This window comes from Saccostrea echinata, unplaced genomic scaffold (genome assembly GCF_033153115.1).
Source record: "Saccostrea echinata isolate AGI-Se365-2 ecotype Australia unplaced genomic scaffold, CSIRO_AGI_Sech_v1 ptg000009l, whole genome shotgun sequence".
NCBI classification, from domain to species: Eukaryota; Metazoa; Mollusca; class Bivalvia; order Ostreida; family Ostreidae; genus Saccostrea; species Saccostrea echinata.
In genome coordinates, this window is record NW_026889758.1 from 18,922,453 (window position 1) to 18,936,531 (window position 14,079).

The 14,079-nt window shown below is 32.3% G+C and overlaps 1 protein-coding gene across 4 annotated transcripts in view; it reads right to left on the reverse strand.

The window, feature by feature from the left end:
• The window catches only part of LOC133181953 (mitogen-activated protein kinase kinase kinase kinase 3-like), a 52,511-nt gene that overhangs the window by 16,862 nt on the left and 21,570 nt on the right, over nucleotides 1-14,079 (reverse strand). The window contains exons 15-19 of one of the 4 annotated variants that reach the window (XM_061316608.1): nucleotides 12,305-12,343; nucleotides 10,744-10,797; nucleotides 4,065-4,104; nucleotides 1,107-1,382; nucleotides 936-956 (exon numbers count right to left, since the gene is read on the reverse strand). In XM_061316608.1, coding sequence (XP_061172592.1) covers nucleotides 936-956; nucleotides 1,107-1,382; nucleotides 4,065-4,104; nucleotides 10,744-10,797; nucleotides 12,305-12,343 — 430 coding nt within the window. The remainder of the gene's footprint in view (nucleotides 1-935; nucleotides 957-1,106; nucleotides 1,383-4,064; nucleotides 4,105-10,743; nucleotides 10,798-12,304; nucleotides 12,344-14,079) is intronic. The other 3 variants (XM_061316609.1, XM_061316612.1, XM_061316613.1) reach the window with 3 other exon arrangements.

The window sequence follows — 14,079 nt, forward strand, 5'->3', positions numbered from 1 at the left end:
AGATATACAATCAACATTATCATATAAATTTATGTCAGAGTAGGCAATGCCAAAATGCAACAGATCTGGGAATTCCTGTCCAAAAGCCAAACAAAATAATTCAACCCCCGAAAATGAAGGGAGAGGGTATTGATAGATAAATACCAGAAGCGTAATATGGTGTCTGAAGAAAAGTTTCCAATATTTTTCATGTGGTCCACAGTCAATTTCATGTTGAACAACATGGCAAGGTAATTTGTTCTTAATTCATATTTTAAGATACAGCCTCAGGTCTTAAGCCAATACTGTCAGGTTTTTTTTAATTGGGTCAGAACCTACTGTTATATATACTTACATGCAGATTTTACCTACCTAACACAGATATTTGAATCTTAAATAAAAATCACCTATATTGAAGGCTATTATATTGATTAAGAGCTTGATGCTGAATTTTACTTCAAGCCATTAAGGCATAGTGTTGATCCTAATTTAAGTCAGAACCAAGTGATACAGAATGTTGGATTTTAAATTCAGCGACTAAATGGTAGAGAAAACAAGCACGATTCTACTGCACATTTCTATCCTGCTGGGTGTCCTTGATCCAAGCACCTAAAGCAAAACCTGTACGCACTTACAGCCAAATCCACATCCAAAATAACAACTGCCATAAACATTGAAAAATTGTAAAACATGGCAAAAATTCCCAAGACAAAAGAACAGATAAACATGAGCAGTGACAACAATCTGCAATGCAGAACAGTTAATTTCAAGTACATTGCCCCATCGCATGCATGTTTTAATAAACAGATAATTCTAAATGCTAAGAGCAACTATATAAGTATCATTTTTAAACACTGTACACTTTACAATTAATAATTCTTATTACAAACATTTCCTTACTAAAAAAGCAATAACCATACAAACAGAAAGAAAAGGACAATCCCTTGTCAACTTACCAGCTCATAACTTAGAAGATTCTAAAATTTTGTTACAAAAGAATCACTAACAATCATGCAAGACACTTATTCAATCTTGGATCTGTTTTCTCACTGACACATGATACTGTTAAATTCTTTAAACCTCTAACATAATAAACCAATCTTTGATATGCTAGATGCCCCACATACCATACTGGTTCTGTCTTTTCTGCGAGGTACCATAGGTGGAGGTTCCTCTGTCACATTACCACCACCTCCACTCCCAAGGTCCAGCACACCATTCTGACGTCTGCTGAGTTTTGGCGGTAGTTCTGGTGGCTTGTCCTCGGACTTCTGGGGTGGCCTAGATCCAGGTACTAGAGTCAGTTCTCGATCTAAAATGGCATCTAAGTCTGGCCCATTGTCTTCAAATCGGGGACTACCACTGTCCTCAGGCCTCTCATCTTTCGGCAGCTCAGGTAATGGCTAAAAAAAGTAAAAACATATCAATAACATTTGACTGGGTTGGAGCAAAGAAATTTTTCTATATCAGTATCATTTGACTGGGTTGGCGGTGCAAAGAAATTTTTCTATTCAAACAATTGAATCAAAAAGAAGTATTACAAAAAAAGAATATTCTAATGAATTAAATTTTTTTCAATCTGCAACTTGTGGCTAAAAAAAATATTAAAGGTGCTTGGACACAGATTTGAAGTTAATATTTTCTAAAATTTTCGGTATAATATCATGACTTTTATGTTTTCATAGCATTTCACATGGAAATAAAATAAAAACAAGAGGCCAAAGAGCCTTAACGGTCACCTGAGTATAATACAACAATTTAGAGAATCCATAGAGTATAAAATGAACTGAAAGGTGAAGCTTTGTTGCCCAGAAGCAGAAAAATAGAGTGATCAGGATCAAAAAAGTAATTAGTCTAGCATTCATTAACATTTCATAAATTAAGTTCTGATCTGTTCCCCATTTAACACTATCACCATACAGTAAATTAACAAACTATCAGTGCTTCTTTACTATCTTAATTCCTTGTTGAAATCTCTTACATTGGCCTTTCTTGGTCTTTGATGAACATTTAATAAGACAAGTTATTTTTGTCTCATTTTTATTTATCTATTACTTACAAGTCCACCTGATCATTAAAACTATGAAAGTACTTTTTGTATTATACAATAAAAATTCTTGCATAATTGTCTTATTCTATTAACCTTTCAAGTACATTACTTACAGTGATTAATTATCAAAAGTAAATGGCAAAGGGGAATAACTCCTCTCAGTAGATTACAAATTAATAGAGCCCTAGCCAGGACCAGAACACTTCACCAAATGGTCCAGATGTTCAAAAATCTGGTAAAAAACCCTTCCTTATTAAAACTTTTACTCTTTTTGCCTCTGATATGCCCAGGTGCAGAGAATATTTTTAAAGAAATAATGCATTTTTACTACAGATTCACTACATTATCAATAGAGCCCCCCCCCCCCCCCATCGAGAAACACCAGAGCCTCTCACCCTGGGACCAGAAGTTTGCTCATCATAAGTAATCACTTTGTTTATCTGCTTAACACTAAGGAGAATACAGGATTATTTAATAGAATTAATGCATTTTCACTATATTATCAAGAGCCTCACCCTTACACCAGCACATCTGACCCACGGGCCATGCAATTCACTACTCTGGAAGAAGCACTCTTGCTCATCATAACTATACACTTAGTTTCTTTGCTTTTTAACTAGAAGCAGAAAAGAATATTTTCAGAGAAATTTTGCTTTTTCACTACATAATCAATAGAGCCCCCCCCCCCCCCCTTTTCACCAGAACCCTTGACCCTGGGGCCATGAAATTCATAATTTTGGAAGAGGCATCCTTGCGTATCATAACAATGTACTAACAGTTTATTTAAATAATACCCAGGGGCAGAGAAGAAGATTTTTAAAGAAATAATTCACCTTCACTATAGGATATATATATGGCCCCGCCCTAGCACCAGAACCCCTGTCCCTGGGGCCATGAATTTCACAATTTTGGAAGAGGCATCCTTGCTTATCATAACAATGTACTTAATTTGTTTAAATAATACCCAGGAGTAGAGAAGAAGATTTTCAAAGAAATAATGCACTTTCACTATATGATCTATATAGCCCTGCCCTAGCACCAGAACCCCTGACCCTGGGGGCATGAATTTCACAAATTTAATAGAGGGCTCAATGCTTATTACAATCATGTCAACAGTTTGACTGCTTGATGTCCAGGAGTAAAGAAGAAGATTTTTAAAGATTGCATTAATTTTGGTGGTTTTAGCCCCACCCCTCAGGCCCCTGGGTGGGGGGGGCAGGGACCATGAAATTCACAATTTTTGTCCCCCTTCACCCATAGATGCTATATGCCAAAATTGGTTGAAATTGGTTGAGCAGTTTCAGAGAAGAAGCTGAAAATGTTTAAATGTTAACGCACGACGGACGACGACGGACAAAAACGGATAGCAATAGGTCACCTAAGTGACTCAGAGTGACTCAGGTGACCTAAACACTTATTTTATCTGGAAATTATTGAAACTGCAAATTTCGGAACGCGTTTGATTGACACATCTATGCACTTTCACAAAGTAAACTTTATCCTTAATACTTAAGAAAAGTAGAAATTTTGTTGTGCATTAATGAAAAATATTAAACTATAATCCAGAAAATAAAGAGTAGAAATGTGAGAAAATGTGAGAAAGCAAAACCAACTCAACAGTATTGTCAGTCCATGCTCAGTGATGTGTGCAGAGTTTAACAAATTGAACACACCAGTGAAACGTAAACTGTTTTTGTAAACAGGACACGAGCTCTGTTATTGTTAATGTGTAATGTGTTAATGTAGTTTCAATAATTTCCAGATAAAAAATAATTTTTTAAATTTATTTCCATTTGAAATGCTGTAGCAACATATAAGTCATGATATTATACCGAAAACTTGAGAAAATATTAACTTTAAATCTGTGTCCAAGCACCTTTAATATTAATTTATAAAATACATGTATTAAATCTTTTAAAAAAGCACCAACAAAACTAGCTCTAAGAGATAGGCCTCTTTAAAATACTTCATTTTTAAAAATGCCCTGCTATTTAGAGCACATAACATGTTAAAAAATTAGTTTAATAGTACAGACCTTTGGCAATCTTGGAGGTGGCTTAATTTGTAGAGTTGATCTGTAAGTACACACAAAACTCAGCTGACACAGAGATTATCAAATTCTATTGGTTAGCTCCCCTTCAAATCATAACATCCTCCTCAAAATGTCTGATACATTTAAATAATGTATATGACATTTGTATTATGTAAATATCAGTCTTTGAAATAACACCTTTGAATTCATTGATTCTCTTGATAATACATATGTACTTAAACTATATATTATCATCCTGTATGCTTAAATGTCACTTAATTAACTGAAGTGCATACTTATGCATCAACTTTGTAAGCTTTTAACATTAAGTAACAAGTGCTGAAAGAAACACAGTGCATTAGTAACAACAAAAGGTTAAAAAAATAATCCAAAATTTTCACTGAGGTGGAAGAAATTCTAAAGTCTATGAAGAATTGTGTTTTTCAAATAGCATCCCCCCTTTAAAGTTGATAATAGTATAGCACAAGAACTAACTACTACACAGCATAAGTCAGGGTGGTTACAGGTATATTGAAAAGAGCAATCAGCCAATAGACATCCAGTATGATGCCTTGCTATTAAATATGTATGATCTAATGTATGCAATGTATATATTTAAAAAAAGCTAGGAAGAACTTTAATATTCCAGAGGAAACGGACAGAAGTTCCCTATATTTTAATACTTCATTCACTTTGAAGCAAGGATATATCAAACCATAAATGACCGAAATATTCTCATGACCTTTACACAAACTTCCTGCTATTTTCAAACTTTTCCATTTGTCAAAGACAAGCCAGGAAATTGCCCATCATTTTTCAAGACCCATCACATCCATCACATGCTTTGTATATATTCCTATTCCATATTTAACAAAAAGACACAAAATGTAGACAAATACTCATCTTATCGATCATAAACGGTACAAAAAAAGGTCCATGGGCCACAATGCTCACCTGAGGCCACCTTGGTCCTGCTGTTCTTCAAATCTTTCTTTTACAATCCAATGAATGTGGTTCTATATCCTAGCTAACATAGCTAACAAAAAGATTTTTTTAAAAAAAGTTTTCCCCCTATATACAGACCCTGAAACGTGCTACTACCCCACACGCACGCTGCACGAACGGTACACGCTTGCTACATGGTTTGCACGAAATGCTGCACGGTTTACACGAAACGCTACACGGTTTGCACGAAACGCTACACGGTTTGCACGAAAGGCTGCACGGTTTACACGAAAGCCTGCACGAAACGTTTTCTACACGTTTCTCACACGCTTTGTACACGATTCTCGCACGCTTTGGCCTCGATCTGGATTTTCTATTCGGAATCTCTTGGACTTTATTTCAGTTATTACGGATTAATCAACGAGTAGTTAAGAATTACAATCATTCAGATTAAGTTATGATTAAAACTTGCTACACCAGAACTATATTAACAGATAAAATACTCAATGTTCAGTTGTAATTAATTAATAGTTGTCAATGAGTATGTGACCCGCCCGATGAAATGCTCATCATCGTCAAACTTTTTTTCACTAGACTCTAAATTATGCACTGAAAAAAAAAAATTATATTTGTAATTCATCATTTTTTACAGCATTTAATGTTTTTACAATTATAGTTTGATACTAAAAAGACGTTCCATTACTGACTTTATTACTGACAAATAAACTCAGTTTCACAGTTATATTTGAAAAAAAAAAATATTGATTAAATTGCGTATGATTTCTGTTAACGGATTGATTTTCTTTTCCTTTTTTATTATTGATTGATTTATACATATTTTTTTTTTTTGATTTAGTAAAGAAAATAATTTCATTTGATTAAATTAGGCTCTGTTTAAAATTTTCAAATGTAATGTGTACACTGCTTCAAACAGGAACATTGTGCAGGAAAAAAGGGGGGGGGGGGGTAGATTACCGAGATCTTACTGTTGTATCTTCAAATCTGTACATGGCTAAATATAACGGGCACTTGGTTTAGTAAGTAAACAATCAGGAAAAAATTATTATAGAAACAAGTGCCCATTCTAAGAAAAAAAAAGATATTCATGTCTTCAGCGGGACCTGATACATGTAATTCATTAATATGCACTTTATTCAGAATGGTAAATATATATTTTCATTACAGAGGTAAACTTTAATTTATCATTAAAATCTTATATGGTAGAGAAGCCGGGGGATATGTATTGTAATTCTTTCGTTCTCTCTTCCGGTATTGTGTTTATTAAATATCAGTATACAATGTCCAACCGCCTTTTAAAATCCTTGATTTCAAACCCCGTCTAGATAAAAATCAATAATTATGTAATCAATAGTCGCGGCTCTTAACAATACATTCAATATATATGTATACATGTCCTATGTCCTAGAACTGCATGACTAATAAAAACAATTAATATATAATTATATAGGATTTATTTCTTTATATTATTTTATTCACGAATTCACTGGCAAATTAATTTACTGTTTACAGACAATCGGATAAATTTAAGAAATAAAATCAACGGGTATTACCGTTTAATTAATTGATCTTTATTGTCGGGTGTCATCTTAGCTATGATTGACAAGAGATAATAGCAGAACAAGTTTTCAATCCCGGCATGCGGAGTCCGTGATCGCTGTCGTAAATGACCTTGATCGCAGTCGTAAGTAGAGTGTTGAAAGTGTAAAGAAGAATCCATTATATTTTTTTAAGGGTGAATTGGGCGCACCCCATCGAAAAAAGCAATAATTTTCTTACAAAAGAAAAATATCAATAAAACACTTGTTTACAACAAAAACTCAGTTTTTGCTTTCATTTGATCCCCCCCCCCCCTGAAATATTTAACCTTGTATTTGCTGATGTATGTGAATTATAATTCATTTACAAGACTTTTATTAATCAACCGATTTTATGCATAAAAAGACAATAAATGACTCATCAATTTCAAAATTATTTGTATCACAATCTTGTAATATAAGAAAAATATGTTCGTTCATAAAGAAAATCAATAAACTGTGCTCCCCGGCCTAGAAATCTTATACTTCACATTTATAGCAACACACTAAATTTTGCATTTTATTTTTCATGCCTGCCATACATGTATCTACATGTATCTATTATTTTGTATGAATCACCGATATGTTCTTGTAATCTCTATATCCCATGTACAATGGTGAAGGTATTCAAATAACTGAATGAAAAGGACAAGACCGGATTCCTAATGAATTTTCTTTTTAAAAAATATATTAAGTATTGCTCCCTTTAAAAAATCTATTGAATCAATTACCTTTAAATTGATGTGCATATAATTAATTACTTTTAACACATTTTCTGTCCATCTTTATATAAATAAAGAAAGAAAGAAAATCAAACAAATATGTAATACATTACCGAATAATTTTATTTTGTTGTTTCCCTATTTTTTTTTTTACTCTTAAAATACCACCGGTATGATATATCCGAATAATATTAGCTATAAACAACACAGAATGACATGTTGATCCAACAATAGTCATATTCAAAATAAGAGGACTTCCGAATGAATCCTACACGTTTCTCACACAATTCTTGCACGAAAATCGCATGTTTCTCACACGGTTCTTACACGAAAGTCGCACGTTTCTCACACGCTTCTCGCACGCTCGCTACACCGTTTGCCCGAAATGCTTTGGAGCTTACACGAAACGCTGCACGGTTTACACGAAACGCTACACGGTTTGCACGAAAAGAAAAGCGCACGAAAGTCACACGCTTTTTTGGGGTAGTAGCAAGTTTCAGGGTCTGTACCTATATTATGTAATTTTATCCCAAATTTTAACCCAATGTCCATATAATTCTAATAAACCTGAATCAACATCAACATGATGCATATATAGCAATCTGATATAGTGTCACCCTGCTTAAGGTGACACTATACTCATACTTTTATGGATTCAAAGTTTAAAAACTGCCTCAATTTCCACTGAAGAGAGTTTGATTTAATTTATTACAAAAATATCTAGGTTGCAACATTTTTCAAGATGTCAGACAAAGAAAAACAGAAGTACCTGTTAGTATAAAAAATCTCTCATTTTTGGTAAACAGCATTATCAAAATCATTTTAAAACTTGTTCAAATGACATACTTTTGATAATGAAAATTATAAATAATTCTAACTTAATAAATCAGTATAAATTGGGGATATCAGGGGAAAATTCACTTTGTCAAGTATATTATATAGGGATGCGCGATTTTATCGGTATACTGGTATATCGTGATTTTTAATTGCGTGATACGTATCATGATACGGAGACAAAAATACCGGTATTTAGGTACATAGTTATAAATTCCAGAACATTATTCATTTATTTGTTCAATCTTTCAAATTATAATTACAGGAAGTGTAAAAAATGTTGAAAAGGGTAAAAGAAAGGCATTCTAGCATCCAAAATTGCTTGATATTATGTCAATAAAAAAATGAAAAAAGTGAAGTTATGTTTTTCCAGCATATTTTTCGGAAAAATTATGAATATTCATGTAAAATCATTGTAAAAATTGCTTGTAAAAATATCATGATATTATCGTGATATCTTGGGGGGAAATCGTGATATATCGCGATACGAAATTTTTGGCGATACCCATCACTAATATTATAATACAGTATGCATGAATGAAGATACATGGCGAGAGTTATTGCCCTCTGCACATTTTTAAAAGATTAATAATTGATTAATTACAGTTAATGTTACAATTTTTTAAAAATTCTTTTATTAAACAAAATTTTCAGTTGCATGTACACCTATTTAAAAACAATCTTCCATAAAAACATATTCTTAGTGGGCATTTGCAAAGTTAAATTAATAAAATATTTTGCAAATATCTATGACATCATACAAGGGTGGTATTACCTTAACTCTGAATATTTTTTTTAAAAAATCCTATATATTCCCTTAAATTCTATTCCCTCTCTCACCCTAGGGGCTTGAACTGGAAAAAATATGAACCTGCACTAAAACTTTTTTTCCTAAATATTAATATTCCAAGTGAATATTTCAGATTCCATATTGTGGCAAACCTACATCCTCTGGCTATGGTTTGTGGAGCCATCCTATCCATGATTTGAACAAACTTCAATCTGCACTTATTGAAAATGCCATATTAATTTGACTAATACTGGTCCTACTGTTCTGGAATTGAAGATTTTTTTCCCCTCTATATTCATACATAAAATTTTTATCCCAAAATTGGACCCCACCCTACCCTTGGAGGCCATGATTTGAACAAACATCAATCTGCATTTAATAATTGAAAATATTTGAATATTAACATGACTAACCATTGCCCTACTATTTCTGAGAAGATTTTAATACATTTTTCAAATATATGTCTCAGTAAAATTTTGATTCCCAACTGGAGCCCCATCCTATCCCCAGGGGCCATAATCAGAACAAACTTCAGTCTGCACTACCTAAGAATGCATGCATATTAATTATACTAGTCATGGCCCTGCTGTTCTGAGCAGCAGATTTTTGCTTTTCTGAAAAAGAGATTAAGTTTTTTTTCCAATATATTCTATGTGAATATTTGATCTCCCTGGAGCTATGATTTGAAAAAAAAAATGAATCTACATCTGGGTATCCGCTTATTAAAAGAACTAAATATGGTTCTGCTGTTCTTGAGAAAAAGATTTTTACTGATTTTCCCTTTATATTTCCAAGGGAAAAAATAACAACATTTGCTTGAAATTGGGAAAATTCTTTCATACAAAGAAGTAGGGAAAAAACCAATTCAGTGCATAAACCAGGTACACGTATAATTGGACTTCTTTTGACTTTCAATTTGAAAAAAAAAAACGGTTTTCTGAACAATTTTATGGCAACAAATTTAATATGGGGTTCTGTGAAGGAGATTTAAGAACAATAAGTCTAGGTAACCCTGTTTTGATGGGTTTTTTTTGTTGATTGGGGATTTTATAGCAAAAATTGGGGAAAATACCTTCTTTTAGCATTGGGAATGGGCCTTATTTCTGCCCCCCTACAGACCTTTAAAAAAATCTGATTACTATGTTAAATTTGACCCCCTGTTGTGGCACCAGACTAGCCCTAAGCATTCTGATTTGAATAAATTTGAATTTACACTCTTTAAGGAAGCTTTCACATAACTTTTGGTTTTCTTGGACCAGTGGTTCTTGAACAGCAGATTTTTAAATGAAATCACCAAATTTTCCCTTTTTTTTTTTTTTTTTTTTTTTTTTTTTTTTCATAATCTCCCTCTGAAAAAGATGATCAAGACGCTTCTGTTGAACAAATTCGAATTTCCTCCATTCAAGGATGCTTTGTGACATGTTTGGTTGAAAATGGCATCACCATCGTGGAGAAGAAAATTAAATTTAGAAAATTTATAGAAGACTCAAGACATAAAGATGAACAGACACTTTTTGATCAGAAAATCTCACATGAGTCTTTGGCATGAGATGAAACATTAATTGATATATGTACCATGTAAATAAATAACATGCAAGAGATAATGAAAAATGTTAGAGAAACTAACCAGTCTCTACAAACAAATTGTAACAGCGTATACAAACAGTTCATAAAACCTTTCCTAATCATTCAAGAACTGCATAAGGATTAGGGAACAAGAAGACTATGTGAGTATCATTCCATCTAATTGGTTGGTAGAGATAGGGAGATCTGTAACAACAGTTTCATTGGCTTACTGTTCTGACAACGGGATATCCTCCACTGGGGTTGATGTTTGGCTCTCATGACCCCTAAATAATTTTTATTAAGTAAGAAACAACTCTGACAATATTTCATTTGGATCAAAAATTATAAAACACTGCACATCATATACATTAGTTTTAAAGTTAACTGTATTAAAAAAAATGTTTGTTTTCAAATTTTCAAACATTTTAAAGATCAACCATATTGTTATAAAATACCTCGATCAACAAGAAATTATACATGAATGTATAAGATAACTTGGAAGAATCTAACAATATTCTTAACACAAACTCCAGCAAGTTGGCCTATCCCATCATGCACCATTCAGGAAATTTCCTTCTCTTATATATCAGAAAACATGCTAAAACTTTTGAGAGGCATAAAAATCTCTATGAGTCAATCCAAAGGTCCTGGATAAAAAATAAACAGGGGAGATTGGCATTCCTCCTTTTGTGCAAATGTACTAAGATGGGTACTGTGCATCTCCCCTAACAACAACAAACTTGCTTTTAGTGGACATAAAAGCCTAAAAACTTAGCTTAAGTTGTGGACAATGAAATTATGACTGGATTAATATCATATACCCTTCATGGTCTATTCCTACATTGAACATATTCACTTAAACACTGGACTACATTTTACTGAAATGTACAAAGATTCACTAAAGAAATTTAGAATTCATTCCATACAATTATTTGAGTTGGGAAATCAATACAGCTTTACTACTGCAAAGATTTGAATTATGGTTATTAAATCTATGAGATAATACATTTACACTGTTTCCTGTATAATTACAGGCGTAAGATAACATGTACATATATGAACTGAGAATGAAGTCTGGTGAAGACAAATAAAGCTGCAAAGCAGTGGTGCATAGGTATTGTGTCACCATATATATATACTGCCTTCTGATTATGAAATGGAGAAAAACCTTTGTGTGTATATTGACAAAGCTCTGATTATATGATTGATACAATTAAAATGAAGTCCCATTCCCAAATAACATACTATAGAACTGGAACTTATTTCCTTTACATAAATGTTCTACACTAGGAAAATACCAGCAAATCCCACTGTACACTAAGGAAATACCAGCAAATCCCACTGTACACTAGGGAAATACCAGCAAATCCCACTGTACACTAAGGGAATACCAGCAAATCCCACGTACTGTACACTAGGGAAATGCCAGCAATTAAATCTCATTGTCTAAGATTCATGCCAATAATTTATGAGGAAAATTACATATAATTTGTATGGATAAATTCTGAATACTAAATTCTATAGATTAAAAAATACTATACATACAACAATAAAATTACTTATGGACACTTCACAAACATATTAAATGATCTATGATTAATATATCTCTTCCACCATTTTTCTCACTGGCTTTCCACTATGTTAATTTCTTTGTTTTAAATTCTAAAATGAAACTAGTGACATTTTCCCTTCCCATCTGTTTGTTGTAATCTTCAGGGTTAGAATAAATTGCATGAAATGATAAAACACAAGGATACAAACATATACAAACTAGATCAGGCAAGGTTTTACCTCTGAATGAGCTCCTCATTCACAGAATCCAACAGGCCCCTAAATAAATACAGAGCCAAGCTCATCAACATCTCATATCTTACCATCATTATGAGGGGAGGGACAAATATTAAAATAAGTTATTGAAACTCTTACATGTGTGTAGATATTACTGGTTAACACAAAGAAGACAGACATATTGTAGTAGGAAGTCATGCAGACCAGAATGCAGATTCACTGCATTCACCATACCTTTCCTACATTGGTACAAATCATGCTTTTTTCTTATCTAAAAATTTATAAAATTCCCCTGATAATAAAATTCTGTTAAAATAAACTGGAACTTATGCAAAATACCAGGTACGTGTATGAGGTCTTGTTTTAATAACATCTCTGTCTTAATATCTTTGTGAAATATTCTACATATTGAAAAAAAGAAGAGTTTTACTGAAATTGTATTTAAAAAAATGAGAAATTACTTGTTTTAATATATAATTAAGACAGGCACATTTATTTTAGTGAAATTAAGTTTCTGCATCCATATAAACATCAGATCTACAGCGTGAATAAAATGAAATTCATGCTTCTCCTTCCCATTAAAAGCATATCAACACTTTTTTTAATTCTTGGTATATTAATGTCATTATTTCTTTGATGAGAAGAAGCATTTCAATTTTAGTTAGACAAGAGCTTTCAGAAATTAAAAAAAAAATCAAACTGAAATTACACATAAATAGTTCCAGGTTTGTACATGTACTTCCTTCCTGAAGATCTGAAGACAAGGACAAAAATACCAAGATTCAATACAAGCTTCTTAAATGTGTCTTACAAAAAAAAAATAATAAAGCTGCATTAAATGCAGTAACTATAGAATATAAATAATATCCCTTGTGCCTTGTTATGGAGCAAATTTTATCATCAAGACTTACATGTATGTTGTAATTTAAACTCAAATTGCTACAGTTATTTTTTTTTTCTAATGCAACTCATATCATCCATCACAGAATTCAAACTTATCTATATTCTTATCCCCCTCCCCCTAACCCACCCACCAAAAAAAAAAAAAAAAAAAAAAAAAAAAAAAAATGAAAATTAAACAAAATACATATCAACTTATGTTTACTTAATTAACTATGTTTGGAACATATTCTTGTAGAAACTTTAAAAATCAAAAATTATGAATATCAAATCAAACTTCTACAGCAGTTATAGGTCAATGACTGATTGTAAATGAAACCAATTTGTCTTAAAGACCCCAAAAATTCTGAAATTAAAAATTCAGCATTTTCTGATGTTTCTGACTTTATATATCAATATCAACATGGCTGCCAACTCCAGACAGCTCAGAATTATGTTATGCTAAAAACTACATGTATTATTAGTAAACAAGTTTTTAAGTGAAAGGAATTGATTTTATAGCTATAAATGATCACTAACAAAAATTATGAAATTCATTTTGGTCAAGAGTCTAACTTACAATTATCCTTTATCATTAAAATTCAGCATTTTAAATACTGTAAAACCACTTATTTTTGTGGGGTTAAAATTTTGTGGTTTGAGAAAAGATGTTTCCTGGGGACTTTTTTTTTTCGTGGTTGACATAAACATGCTACAGTAACATTTAACATTTTTAAAACACATTGTTGAAGACACTAAATTGTGGGTCTCTTCATACCATGAAAACAACGAACATTTAACCCCCCCCCCCCCCCCCCAAAAAAAAAAAAAAAATAAGTGATTTCACAGAAGGAAATCAATTTTGTTGGTATTTTTCATTTATTGACATAACAGCATTG